The sequence below is a fragment of the Protomyctophum parallelum genome (assembly GCF_964188405.1).
Source record: "Protomyctophum parallelum genome assembly, chromosome: 9".
NCBI lineage: Eukaryota > Metazoa > Chordata > Actinopteri > Myctophiformes > Myctophidae > Protomyctophum > Protomyctophum parallelum.
In genome coordinates, this window is record NC_139706.1 from 26108202 (window position 1) to 26123464 (window position 15263).

Here is a 15263-nt window from a genome sequence, read left to right on the forward strand (position 1 = left end):
TATCTCTGAGACCAGTAAGTTTCAATAGAGTTCCGTGAATTGGAGAAAAGTGGACTTTTCTAATGTCAAATTGTAACATTTTCTATATTTACAGTTTATATTGGTACCTTCTGGTGGAAACCTTGTATGTCCGAAACAGTTACTTTTCAGGAAATTGAACAAATAGATCCAGTGTAGTTATTATTTTGTCACAAGCTCTTGTTAATAGTTTTCATTGGTTCAATATTTATTAAACCCACATACACACTTAGCCTCTTCTCACATTCACTTACAAATCTTTTTTGGAAATACCAAAATAGCCTATCTATAACAACTAGCAATCTTTGCTCCTTTTGCTTTTGCTGTACGACAAAGTAGGGGGATTAATTTATGAAAATCAAATACATTTGGACAAACAAGGTTTCTGCCTGACAGCAACAATATTAATATACAGTATATAATATAATTATAAAAATATTTCAAAAACTAGTGTAAATTTGCTGAGTAAGAATTTTAATCTTGAATAAAAAATAAAATAAAAGATTAGTCCTGTTTAATCATTCATCAGCCAAACCTCTCAATAGTTGGATATGGCACAAAGACCAGTCCAGGTTATGTTCCATATAATAAGGTTCGGCTGACAGCAGGAGCCTTGGCAAATAGTATGCTTGGACAAAAGCGTGTGCTGTGTGGACTAACTGTTTGTCACTGTGTTTGACAGCAGGTATTGGTGTGTACCCACAGCAAGAGCACATCCAGACCATGCTGCCTGGCTGGCTTTACAATGACAGCCTCATTCCAGGTAAACACCTGCACTGGGGAACATCTGTGTTCATAAAATGCACTGTGATAAAGAAAATGACTTGGGGGCGGGGGGCCAGTTAAATTTTTTTCCCGCTAGGTGACGTAGTTGCCATGTCATTGAATATGAAGCGTATAAATATTTTATCCCCTTACACGCACACATGTGAATGTTTACTTTTCTGCATCCTCAGAGATGTTCAAAAAGGTGCTGGAGTTCACCATGACGCCGGGGGGGATCGACACATCCAAGCTCTATCCCATCCTCATGTCCTCAGGCCTTCCCAGGGAGGCGTTGGGCCAGATCTGGGCCACAGCCAACCGCACAACGCCCGGCATGTTGACCAAGGAGGAGCTGTACACTGTACTTGCTCTCATTGCTGTGGCACAGGTAGACAGTGGTGTCAAAGCAATCAATTGTATCGAGAAGGACATTCTTATCGTACTGTTTTTTCTTTCTTCATGAAACCTTGCCATCAGCTCCACATTAAAATTAAATTAGCTCAGATGGTTGGAGAGTGGGAGAAAGCGACTGCTCTGAGCTGGGGGCCTGGGGCTTATGGGTTGGCGCAATCATGCATGAATATGAATACAAGTCGCCCTCAGCCCTGTTTAACGGCACAACTCTTATCTCCGCATGGGCCTGTCACCAGCACCAGCACCCCTTAGGAGAATGCAAATCAAGGGGCTGTTCATGAAAAAATTATGGCAAAGCTTCCATGCAGAGAATAATAAGCGCCTTTTGCTACTGGTACATTGGGAGAGTCACAGGAGACCAGCACAAGCTGTTTCCCCTTTTTGTAGTGTAAATAGAAAATTCAGAAGCTGCCAGCAACGTCTGTTGGATTGGAACTTGAAGTCACTGAATGTTTTATGCAAATATATACGGTAGGTCAGGCTATTTCCTTTAGTGAAAAATAGATGGGGCTGAAAGACTAGCTAGTGATGAATGGAAATAATACCACAGTGAACGCCGATTTCCATTTCCAAGTTTGAATCGGCACTTGCACCAATCATAGACATACAGTAATACATCGGCATCTATCATTTTGTGGTTAGTGATTACATATTGAAGGTTTATCTTTAAAAACTATTCCCTCCATTTCAGAGCGGCCTCCCGGCAATGAATGTGGAAATCCTGAGTCAGTTCCCATCTCCGCCAGTGCCCAATCTGCCTACCCTCTCCATAGCCATGGGAGCCATGGCTCCAGGCATGGCCCATCACCAGCAGGCCATGATGACCCAGCCTCCGGTTTCAATGGCCATGCCTACAACAGCACCCCCACCAGTCATGGGCATGGCGCCTGCGCCTCTCCCAGCTCAGCAGCTCCCCAACACCGGTTTCATCACTAATTTCCCTCCTGTGCAGGTAACGGAGCTATGCCATTGATTGTGCCTTTTTTAATGTATCTTTTTTTTCTTCTTCTGGTAACTAATGCATTGTGGGTATTTTAGGGAAACAAAGGAGACGACGATGACTTCCAGGATTTCCAGGAGGCGCCCAAAGCAGGAGCAGGAGACCAAGCCTTCGCCGACTTCAAGGGAGAATCGGGAGGTAGTTTCTCCGCCACCACAGCACCTCAGCAGCAGAACAGGTATGGTCATGATGAGATGAACTGACTTTTAAAGGGAACATTTAGTTTTGACTTTGAGGAGGATAATTTTGCTCTGGAAAGGGAAGGCTGGAGCTCTCTGCTGAAACTGTGACTCGACTCTGGATAAACCGTTGAAGCTGGATGGATGGAGGAATTAACTGAATCAATTGGATTGATTGAAATTGATTTAATTCTAGTTGTTATTAGAGAAAGTAAAAGGTGAATGTTAATAGTTTTTCATTTGCTGTTTTCTTTCGTTTTAGCGTTTTAGCTGTTTTTGACAGTGGCTAAATAGCCTAAATGTCTTTTTTTCCCTTTTTTCTTTTTTAAATTTAGGGTGATTTTTGTATTGTTATTTACTATCATCCTACTAGACCCCAGGAAATTTCATCTGGTCACAGTAGGTTTTTGTTTTGTGTGTCTGAACGAACACCTGGAACCTAGGGGGCTGCCATACTGTGTGTCGTAGGCGCAATCGTCAGTTTGTCACCTCCCCATTCACCTTCAATAGACCCCGCAATCTTTTGTGGCCAGATGTAATTTTCCTGGGGTCTAGTAGGACTAGCCCTTCAGGGCGAGGTCGCTTCTCGCCCTCATGGCATCTTTCTGGTTTATAGTTACTGTGTCGACTAACTGTGTTTGTCACAGCAAGCATTTCCCTCGTTGTCTGTCTTTGGAGCCGTAAAGACTTACCGGTAGTTGCACTTACATGTTTGTCACACACTGAACATTGCAAATCTACAAGCTCAGGACTTGTAGCATTGCTCACGTAGTGAGCCTGTGGACTGGCTATTTTCAGTGTGTGACACAGTGTACCAAATGTAAATCAGGTGTAAGAATCACACTTGGTCTCTTAATGGCTTGTAATGGTGTCCTCTGCATAACAATGACAGTCATCCCCTAATTAATTTCAGTGGCCACTGGACAGTGGATGAGATCATTTCTTTATATTACAATTCATGCTAATGTGGAGAGCCTGTGGTTTTTCTCAGTGAGATGGTGTGGGAAGGCAATTATATTTTGGGAAGACAAAGACTACGGCTTCTACAGTATATATAACATCTGAGTGACATAGTGTTTTATGGTTCCAATGGTTTCTGTTAAAGCAATTTATCGCAGTTCCCTCAAAGTCTAAGATCACAATCTAATTAAAAATAATAATGAAAAGCCTATGCTGTATTCCTTTTTTCTTCTTTCATATAGGACACAATTGGCAGCAATAGACTTGTCTGGCAAAGAAAAAGCTTTGAAGATGTCTGTGGAAGTCAAACCCCCTTACTCCCTCTTGGCTTTTGATTTTGACATTGTGTTATCATAGATCCTCAAACTATCCATATTGTTTTCCCACCGTTACTGTTACGCATTGGATTTCCAAAACATACAAGACAGGGTGGCAATAGGTTAATCTATATTAGATAGTTTTTACAGTTGACATGGGCAAAGTACTGAGGTTTGTCTGAGCCTTTTGCGTATCTCGAGAACCGTCCGACCGATCAACTATACTGTATCAGCCTAACTGTGTAAATGGTAACGGGTCAAGTCAAGTGGGCACCTTGGACATCTGGGCACCTCAATGTAAAATAGGCTATTTTGTCAAATGTAAAAAAAAAAAAAAAAAAAATGAATAATGGTCTTAAGTAAAAAGTACACATGGTCATTCATTACATGCTTAAACATGCGACAATTAAGGTCTAATATTTCTACAATTGCTACAAAACCTGTATATTCAGTCATTTTGTGGCATAAACAATAAGTTGAAGGATAAAATTAAGTCTCACAGAAATGTATCTTTTACATTACTTGAGACTTTTTTGAATATTCTTTTTTTTTCCCTTTTTTTCTTCTTTTTGTACAAAATAGCCAACTTTGCATTGAGGTGCCCAGATGTTCAAGGTTGCCCACTTGACCTGTATTCGTGTAAACAAACATACCATATTTTTAGGCAACAAACGCATTTAGGGGCTTTGGATTTATGGACATTGTACTGGTTGAGCCAGATAGAAAAAAGGGAAGTAAAGCATGGAGAATAAAGGCCTTAACAAAAAGATGTCGCGACCGAAACACTTTTGTAGCTCATGGAGCTTATAAGGGATTAAGCAGAGAAAAAGTATTGACCTCCCCTGTCCTCCCTGCTGACTGACTGACTGACCATGGTCATAATGTGTGTGCAGTGCTCCTGCCATGCTGACTCCTGTATCTGGGTCCACTTCGTCCTCTGATAAGTATGCCGTCTTCAAGCAGCTGTCTGTAGATCAACCAGCAGAGCCGGTGCCCCCCGCCTCAGGTATTACTACTACTGCTGCTATTACTACTATTAGTACTGTTATTTTTGGAGCCTGGGGACAATTGGGACTTGGGAGCAAATGGATGTGCATCCTCAATATTAAGATACAGACATATTCACTTCTCTAGCTTAGTCAGTTGTAATACGTTTCGTAAATGTTTTCATGTATGTCATAGAATAAATGTTGATCGTTTTGTGTTCAATCCTAACCCATTAGGTTTCCTTGTTTTTGTTGTAGATTCGGGAGACAAGTATAGTGTCTTCAGACAGCTTGAGCACCCTGCTGACAGGAAACCAGTTGGTAAGAAAGAAAGAAGAAATTCTCCACACACTCACACTCACACTCACACACACACACACACAGGCGCGGAAAGTTCTTATAATGGCAGGGCTCCCCCGCCCCGCCCCCCATTGCACAGTGCGCTATTTCTGAACAGCGAGGGGAGTCAAATTATTGTTTGTTACCTGAATTAAAACCCATACTTGGCATGTAATCAGCCCGTCATTATAGGGCGTGGCTGTTGAGTGAAGGTAAACACTGTGAAATAATGTAACTTTTGCACTTTTGCACGTTTCACTAGAACAGTCTCCGATGGGGACAGCACTCAACACACCAGTAAGTCCTGTTTGCGGTGACCTTTCTCTGTTGTTGGGCCCCTTAGGTTCCTCTTTTCGTACCCCGACATTAGCAGTGTAAACAGATTCCCTATTTTAGCTCGCCTTCTACGTCAGCCACTTAATAGTTGCTGTACTGCAAGAAAAATATAATTTTTTCCCTCCGTTTGATTTTACATCTCTGTTGTGTTCCATTTTTTTAAAGAAAATAAGGGGGAAAAGAATCTGTTAATAAAAACGATTGCACTGCTTTTAGCTTGAAGTCTGTAGAAAGTAGGGTCTTCTCTCCTCTGAAGTATGGCTTAATCATTTCCTGTCGGTTTGGAACTGACAGCTCGATGCATGGCGGTGAGGATGTGTGCTTGTCTCTCTTTCGACAACATAGCTTTGTTTGTGCAGTGATGTGTGCTGTTCCCTGGACTCTCGGGGCCCCCAGCAGCAGCACGGTTCACCCCATAATGAGAAATTCAACATGTCCATTCTCACTCACTGTGACAGAGGCACAACTAATCTCCCTCTCCATTATTGTAGGACTGTGAAATGAGAAAAACACAGAAGATGATTATGGCAGAAGCCATTTCTTTTTGAGGTCCTCCTTTCTATGTAATTGCTATGTAGGATTTTTAAATCGTTCTATTTCACTTGCAGGTGCAGGATTCGCCGATTTCAAGTCTGTCAGTGTTGATGATGGCTTCACAGACTTTAAAACAGCCGACAGCATCTCTCCACTAGACCACCCCGACCAGACCAAGATCTTCCAGCCTGCCTTCCCTTCTGCTTTCCCTAGTTCTCAGTCTCTACAGCAACTACCAGAGCAACAGCCTGCAGCCTCTCTGTCTCAGCCTAAAAACCCTCTTAACATGGCGGACCTGGATCTATTCTCCTCCCTGGCTCCCTCCACCCCTGCCCCCAATGAGGCCAAACCCAGCACCCTCCCATCTGTACCTGTGCCTCCGTCCTTAGTTCTCCTGCCAGGGGGAGCCAAGCCCCGTGGGACAGGGCCAGATGATTTCGGTGACTTTGCTCTGTTCGGCACCTCCTCCGAGGCGGCGGCGGCAGGCTCCTCGCTGGGAGGAGTCTTAGCAGCGCCTCAGGACGACTTTGCAGACTTCATGGCATTTGGCAGCTCTGGCGGAGAACCCAAAGGCGAGGGGAGTGTGGGGGGCCGAGGGGAGCCCCCTTCTCTGCAGCGTCCACTGCATTGTACAGACAAGTATGATGTGTTTAAACAGCTGTCCCTGGAAGGTGGCATGGCCTATGACGACACCAAGGAGAGCGGTGGTGGCTCCTTCTCCTCCCTCAAGAGTGACGCGGATGACTTTGCTGACTTTCAGTCCTCAAAGTTTTGCACGGCACTAGGCGCCTCGGAAAAGAGCCTAGTGGATAAGGTGGCTGCGTTCAAACATGCCAAGGAGGACTGTGCCTCTGTCAAGTCCTTAGACCTCCCATCCATCGGGGGCAGCAGCGTAGGGAAAGAGGACTCTGAGGACGCTCTGTCCGTGCAGCTGGACATGAAGCTGTCGGACATGGGCGGAGACCTGAAGCATGTGATGTCAGACAGCTCTCTGGACCTGCCGGGCCTCTCGGCACACCAGCCCCCTGCCGCAGGTGAGGAACTAGTGCGTTTGCTCTGGTGAGGCCCCCCATACAGTCACACACCCAACCAGTCCCAGGGTCCACTCAGTCTGTACCCCAGCCCCGTTGTGCCCAGTAATCCAGGGGTCAAAGGGCAAGTAGTGAGGTCCAGATCACAACTGAGTCCTGGTCAAACATCCAAAACACCACAACACTAAATAGCACATTTCATTAGAACCTTCATATATCTCATTCTACATTTCATCAACATTCATCTCAACATATTTGTTTATCTGGCTCTTCTCTACCGTCCCTCCTTCCTTTCTTCCATCTTCCCCTCCCGCTTTCTCCCCCTCCTTCCATCCTTCTCCCCCTCCTTCCATCCTTCTTCCTTTCACTTCCATCCTTCCTTCCATGTAATTATCACTAAGTTAATGCGAGAAGGGGGGCACGGTGGCACAGTTGGTAGTGCTGTCGCCTCACAGCTAGAAGGTCCTGGGTTCAATTCCCGCTGGGGACGCTGTGGGCACTGGCGGCGTGTTCCCTCCTCCGCGTCATCAGTGCCCATACCCGAGGCGGGGGTTGGCGATAGGGCCTTTCTGTGTGGAGTTTGCATGTTCTCCCCGTGTCCCCTAGGGTAGATAGTGATACCCTCACAAAAACATGCCGTAATCCTGGTCTCTAAAAAAACTACCTCCCCCTGGCCAGCCGGGGCGCCTGATGGAGGGGAAAGGAACTGGTCGGAATAACGTGTCCCTTCCACGCGCTACGTCCGGCCGGGGAAATTCCCCTCTGTCAGGTGAAAAGAAGCAGCTTGGACTCCTCATGCATAGAAGGAGGCATGAGGTCAGTCCGCTGCCCCCCAGGTTGGCAGAGGAAGTGTAGCGCCCAGGATTGCATTAGATAATTGGCACTGGGTGAAAAGAAAACTGGGTTACAAAATCGTGGGATAAAAATGTAGTTAAAAAAAAAAAAGTGAATGCGAGAAAGTCGAGTACCAGCTTGTGCACAGTAAAAATCCTCAGTGTGAATTTATCCATTTGTACACTGAGTTAAATGAACACTCAGGATTTCATGGCATACAGAAAGGACAGGTCCTGGCCCCTACCTACCTCATTGTGTGGTGTGGATGTGAGGAGGTAGAATACTGTAGCTATATAACACTTGGCTTTATTCATCAGTATGGACCTGCATCAGTGTGGTCATTTGCGTGTTTCTGCATGCTGTGTGGTTGGCTCAGAAAGAACCGCGTGCTCCTCCTGTCTGTGCTGCTCTAACCTCGGAGACTGCAGGCGTTTTGTTTTCAAAGGAGAAAAAACGCCTGGGCGAGACATGCATGCGAGTGGCGTGAACCTTGTATTTTTTCGCTAACCAATAAGGGGCGTCACTCCAAATGTGGTGACGTCAGTGTTCTCCGCTGTGTGGTGTTGGGAGCAGAGGGGGGGGGGGGCACATAGGTTGGTGAACCAATAGGAAGCCCCGCCTGTCTCAGCCGGGAGACGGTCAGCCCCTCTATGCCCAGAAAACCATTGGTCTCTTTGAGTGTGGGCACATATACGCATAATGACGCTCGCGCGGCTTCAACTTGTAGCGTCGGTCCGGTTTTTGGCCGACACTACAAGTTGAAACCGCACCGAGCATCATTTCCATCCACCAGCTGTTTAAAAACCCAAAAGAAACGCCTTCTCTAGGCGTTTCTTGACGCGACAGTGTAGTTGCACCCTTTCAGGCTAGGGCTTCTCAAGCAGGTATGGCTCCTCCCCTCATTGTACACTCACTACAATCCTCAGTGCTCGTTTAAATGCATAAATGAACACTGAGGATTTTACTTGTGAATCATTTGCTCCGATTGTGCTTATGTTGAGGTGTCGACATGTGTTCTGTTGTGTGATACGGAACGTCTGAGCACCAGTGAATGCAGTAGTTTTTTGGCGCAATGATCTCTGGAGTCAGAGAACAGTAGCCGACTAGCCGTGTGGAAGTGAAATAAAGTGAAATATTTCAAACTTTGTTTTGTTTTAATCTTGATGATTATGGCATACAGCTCATGAAAATTCAAAAATCCTATCTTAAAATATTAGAATATAATACAAAAAATCATATTTATAATACAGAAATGTCAACCATCTGAAAAGTACGTTATTATGCACTCAATACGTGGTCTGGGCTATTTTTAAACATATTATTTCATCAAAGGGGCGTGGCATGGTGGTGATAAGCCCGTGGCACCGTTGAGGTGTTATGGAAACCCACATTTGCTTTGATAGCAGCTTTAAACATTTTTTTATTGTTAAATCTAGTGTCTCGTACATTCCTCTTGACAATACAACCTAGATTCTCTGGGGGTCAGGCCAGTTGGCTGGTCAGTTAAGCACAGTAATACCATGGTCAGTACACTAATTACGCTTGTCACTGTGGGCAGGTGCCAAATTGAGCGGGAAAGGACAATCTGCATATCCATAAAGCTTGTCAACATACTGATTACTGAAGCACAAAGTGCTCTAAAATATCTGTGTTTTATCAATTCCAGAGTCAACACAACCATCTATTAGGATATTTCACAGCACTGTGTGCTTCCTTATGTTGACAAGCTTTAGGATATACTGATTTCCTTTTCCAGCAGCACTTGGCACCTGCCCACAGAGCCAAAACTACCGTAATTTCCGGACTATAAGCCGCACCTGAATATAAGCCGCACCAGCCAAATTTAGGGAAAATCCCATATACAAGCCGCACCGGACTATAAGCCGCACCGGACTATAAGCCGCAGCTACGTTAGCTCAGAGCCTGAGATGGCTCTGCGTTAGCTGTAAAAATCCATAGATTAGCCGCACCGTTGTATAAGCCGCAGGGTTCAAATCATGGGTAAAAAGCAGCGTCTTATAGTCCGGAAATTACGGTACTAGTAATAGGTGTACTGACCATGGTATTACTGTGCTTAACTGACCAGCCAACTGGCCTGACCTGAACCCCACAGAGAATAGTTGTTTTATTGTCAAGAGGAAGGTGTGAGACACTAGATTCAACAATACAAAAGAGTTTAAAGCTGCTATCAAAACAAATCTCACCTCAACAGTGCCGCAGGCTTATCACCTCCATGCCACGCCCCATTGATGAAATATATTTTTCAGTAGCCCAGACCATCTATTCATTGTCAATGTTCACTTCAGTAATGTTTAAATAAAGCTGTAAGACCATAAAAAGAAAAGAAAAAAGTAGCCCAGACCACGTATTGAGTGCATACATTAACATACTATTCAAATGGTTGACATTTCTGTATTTTAAATGTTTTTTAGTGGTCTCTCAAAATATTCTAATATTTTCAGATGGTTTTTATTTTATTCTCATGAGCTGTATGTTAGAATCATCAAGATTAAACAAAGAAAGATTTTAAATGTTTAACTTTATGCACAATATAGAATATATGAAAGTTTCACTTTTTAAATTATATTACGGAAGAAAATGAACTTTTCCACGATATTCATTTTTTTTAGAAGGACCCGTGCGTGTGTGCGTCAACACACATACATACATACATACATGAGAAACTTTTTCATCCGCTAATATTGTGCAAATGTTAGGCATTGATTCATGGAGATAAGCAGTAAGAGGCACTAAAGGCATAGTCTGGATTTACGGTGGTGGGGTGACCGCCGAACTACAACATGACGTCACGAGCCACGGTGAAGAGCAAACCACCGCCACCGCTCCAGCCCTTCTCTCTGTTTTTACTCACCACCGCTCAACGTTATTTCAGCTCCGGTGGTCAGCTCACCACCGGAGCGGTGGTCACCTCACCACCGAAAATCCAGACTATGAATAGGCCTTAATTCTCCATTCAGTTTAGACATCATTTTTTTTAGACATGAATGAAGATGTTATTTGACACTTTCTTTTTCCAAAAACGTATTTTGCACAGCCTCTCCTGACTGCCACACTGAAGTCTGCTGGTTGAGTCGGGGTCGTGGTTTTTGTTTGTTTTTCAATTATGTCAAAGGCACCTGGCAACTATTCATGAACAACCTTTCACAGAGAATACAGACATGCTTGAATTGGGCCCTTATAACACCCTTATAATTACCAAACACCACTTATTGGTGAATCTACATGTCGGGAACAAGCCATGCATAAAATGTTCAAAGATGGATACAGGGATTAAGTGGTAGAATATGAGGCCAAATAGCAAAATAATAACTGAATACGTGGGGAGAACCATGCCAACACAATCAACCTCAATAATTTATAAAATGCTCCTATTTTAAAGGTATATTCAGTGATTTCACTCAAAAAACCTTAGCTTTCGTTTTTGGCTGGGACCTAAGCCTTTCATCCAATCAGGATAGAGAGCCAAAAACGAAACCTAAGGTTTTTTGACCCCCAGGGGTTAACTGGGGACAGGGACGAACTCCTTATATGGTCAGCACACTCTATAGTAGAGAGGATTATCACAACAAAACAAAAAAATAAGTGATATTTGAATTAAGTGAAATCACTGAATATACCTTTAACATTTTATCTTGGCTACTTCAGAACATTTCAACAAACAAATAAATAAACTTCTTTGGAACAATTACAATGTGAAGGGATTGGGAAATGTGGGAAGGTATTACGCTGGCATGGCTTCTGCTTATAATTGTCCTATTATTTTCTTAGCACAAAAACAATAGTACCGGTAGGTAGTCATGTGATGTCCACTACATCAGAACGTTTTTGGCAAAGGTGTTGCCATCCCATTTAGCGCAATAACATTTTGAAAAAGGCAAAGAGAAACACTTTCTTTGGAAATTGACAAGGTGGTTTTTCCATCACAATTTCTAATGTGACACTCCAAAATGAACGGATTGTTTTTTCCTTTTGTATTTTCTTTAGTTGGGAAAGACGGCTAGTGTTCTGCGGGTTACAAAACAATGAATCTGAAGATGGTTGTTCTGAATTCTTTAACTTTTGGCTTTCCCCTTATTAATGCACACCAAAAATCAAACTTCAGGCGAGATGAGCAGTGAAAACACGGTAAACAAGCGCTTTAAAATGGATAGGTTGCAAATGTCTGTTAGTCTCTCTGGCAGCTGGCACCCTGTCACCAGCTTAAAGGTAGAGTAGTGATATTCTTTGGTTCAAGCTCTATATCAGGGGTCCTCAACTAGAAATGATGAAGGTCCACAATTTATTTTTTAATAAGACCGAGGTCCGGTCCCATGCGCGGCGTCCTTCGGAGAGCGGGGCTCTATGCCCGTTTAGTATGGTCAAGCCAAGCTTATACAAATCAGATCCCCTTCCACCCAACCAATAATGGGGTGCAGAGTGCAGGCCCGGAGTGGAACTCCAAATCAGGCCGGGAGTTATACGCCCTGGCAGGCCACACTGCGCGCGCGCATAGCGCGCGCCAGAATTTTGGAGGCCCTTGGGGGACATTTTGGGGGCCTTTGCAGCAATTTCACATGAGAAATGTACCATCTGATGTTATTTATTTTATTAACTTGGTCCGCAAAGAGGTGGTCCGCGGTCCGGTCGCGGACCGCGGTCCGCCAGTTGAGTACCCCTGCTCTATATTCTGATGGTAAGATATAGTGTTTGTTCAGCTCTTTAGTAAACAGAAAATACATTTCCAGGTGTGTTGCCAGTTTCATCCAAACTGGGGAGAGAACCTGTTTATCAGCTACAAATTCATACTGTTCTAGTTTACATGAATTGTCTATTTACTAAAGAGCTGCAGGGAGAGGCAGATCTCTGTTACTGAACAAACACTATTATATGGCAATACTATCTGAATATAGATATATTTAACACTTATTTTAACAACTGAAAATCACTTACTGTACCAGGGGTCCTCAATATGTCCGTACACCGTGGCAAAGACTTGTGGCCCTATCTTGGACGTGCCTTACCCTTTATCCCTAAACTTCTTTCCCATATTGTACTATCTTGAAAAACATTTTAAAATAGTTCAACTAGCCGATCTACAATCGCCACGTTGACTACGACACTATGGCATATTAGGAGTCCAACTTGTAATTGTGGTTCTCAAATGTTTTATTTGCATGGACCCCCTTAACTCTGAGACTGTACAAATGGAATGGAACCACCAATTGGTTCCCTTTGTACACTTACGCACATGACACCTGTTTACTACACCTATAATTTCCCTTCTGCATTATTTTAGGCTTAACCAACTATACAGTATTATTGATTTTAGCACATTGTGGTCCTCTAATAATGCGATAGTTAGGGGTTTAGTTAATAGCTTTTGCTTATTAACTTCTTTTTTCTTTTACCCAAACTCACAACCACAAAATGTGGACAATGCTGCACCATTCATTGAAATGGAAACTACAAAATATGCCTTCACATATCTAGGCATTTTCCATATCATCACTCCTTCATCTCCACTCCAGTCTTCATAATTCATTCACCCTCTACATAGTTTCTTATGTTCCATAGTGCATAATGACTAGGCCATTCCTTACTCCTTAACCTCTTTATACCGGTTCTACAAGTTCACAATCTGCCCTGATGCCATCCCTGTAGTGAGCTTGTAGATTGGCCATTTTTGAAAAATGTCTCCTATAATTACATGCCCAAAATAGGAACGCCAGGTGGAATGTGGTTAAATGTGAGAGCACAGTGCACATGTTCTTTTTCTGTAAAGACTTGTGCACTTGTTTGTCTGTCTGCACAGAGAAGCTATTTCTAAAGCATTTCAACATATCAAAACACAAGTGAAACCAAAATCTCATGTCATCTCTAGGCATTAATCATTGATTTTCTTGTATCAAAGAAATTCTAAATGTCAACACTCCAGTACCTTGTTTCATTCCGTTTCTGTCCAATGTAAAATGTGTTTTGTTTAAACTGAAATGGGCTTCTCTGTAGTGAGTCTGAGGTTGAACAGCCCCTTGAAGCTGCAGTAAAACAGATTTCGTCCCACGATTGTGTAGCTCGTTAAAAAATAATGTTTAGTTGGAAATCTGTCAATTTTTCACTGAGCTTCATGTTTTGATGAAGTATGAATAGGCTTTATCTTCAGAGGAAGCCTCTGGGTTCCAGTTAAACACTGCTCCTCCATTGTCCTGGACCTCTAACCCATCCAGTATTTTTGGTCTCGGAGAGCTCCACCTTTTAAGAATGCTGGAACAGGACAAGCAATTAGAGCACCTTGTCATGCTTGCACTAAGTTCCAGGTCATGTAGGCTAATCTTAAAGAGACAGTATCTCATATCAGAGATTCCCTTTGGGCCAGGAGCACAAAAGGAAGACGTCTTATTTATCTGTGGTATCCCAACATGAATTAATCATGTTTGGGTCCAAGACCTGGCTCTCTGAGAACACAATGAATTTACTATTACCCTTCCTGCCTTGCGTTTTGCTGCAGTGTGCCTGCCTTTTCAATTTGTGAAATTGACAAGAACATATTATAGGATAACATTTTATGCATAACAGTCTTGCAACTTGTTTTTATCTGAGAAATGAAATGTATACATACAGATTTAATAGTGTATTTTTATTACAGGAATATGAAGTCTTATTTTGAAACTAGATAGATTCCCATATCTTGTTTTGATGTGTCAGCTGTGTAAATTAAATGTAGCCTATTTATGAAGATATTAAAGTATTTTAGCTTAAGATTTAGAATTACAATTTGTTGTCTTGAGTAATACTAATGTGCTTTTATTTGGGGGTTTGTTTCAGTTTGTGCACATTAGCCTGCTATGACAAACAATCACTGTAGCAAGATAAAAAAGGATACTGTCTCTTTAAAGGCATTTTAGCATCTGTGATTAGATTTAGATCCTTTCAAAGCGCTCTTCAAGTTGTCAGGTGTAAGGATAGTTATTTTATGTTTCCTGTAACCCTTTGAGTGCCTGAGCAAGATCACTTGATTCAATATGTTTACAATACATACAGTATTTCTGGCTTCTGTGATCTCTTCTGAACATTGTAAACAGAAGCTTTCAGGTCTTCAAAGGGTTAATGCATCCTGCCTTGAAATCTTTAAATTCTCCTTTCCCACATTGCTTTTTAAGTGTTCTGTACTCAGTTCTCTTCCTGATAAGCTGTTGCTTTCGTAGTAAAACAGTGTGTCATCTCTCCAGAAGTAACTGATTTTAGTCTGTGAATGTGCCTTCTCAAATTGGTTTCTGCTTCTATTCTGGGATTATCTTTCTTTTACCTTTTCTTGCTGTTTGTTTTCATCCTTTTTTTCTGACTGCATGCCCTTGTACTCAAAATGACTGAAATCTAATTTTACAAGTGTTAGTTTAACAAACTTCTTGTAATGATAGACCTCTTTCACAGTATTTTGTGATCTATCTCTTTCTCTCTTTACTCCTGTTGTCGTAATAAATATTACTATTGGTATTGCTGAAATGCGTACCGTCTTATTTTTCCTTTCCTAACTCGTCTTGAGAGGTGAAACA

At 42.7% G+C, this 15263-nt stretch overlaps 1 protein-coding gene across 5 annotated transcripts in view; it reads left to right on the forward strand.

The window, feature by feature from the left end:
- The window catches only part of synrg (synergin, gamma), a 40027-nt gene that overhangs the window by 12010 nt on the left and 12754 nt on the right, over window positions 1-15263 (forward strand). For 4 of the 5 annotated variants that reach the window (XM_083773036.1, XM_083773037.1, XM_083773038.1 and 1 more), the window contains 7 exons: window positions 701-781; window positions 975-1171; window positions 1889-2149; window positions 2236-2375; window positions 4547-4659; window positions 4898-4960; window positions 5923-6882. In XM_083773036.1, coding sequence (XP_083629162.1) covers window positions 701-781; window positions 975-1171; window positions 1889-2149; window positions 2236-2375; window positions 4547-4659; window positions 4898-4960; window positions 5923-6882 — 1815 coding nt within the window. The remainder of the gene's footprint in view (window positions 1-700; window positions 782-974; window positions 1172-1888; window positions 2150-2235; window positions 2376-4546; window positions 4660-4897; window positions 4961-5922; window positions 6883-15263) is intronic. The other variant, XM_083773039.1, reaches the window with a different exon arrangement.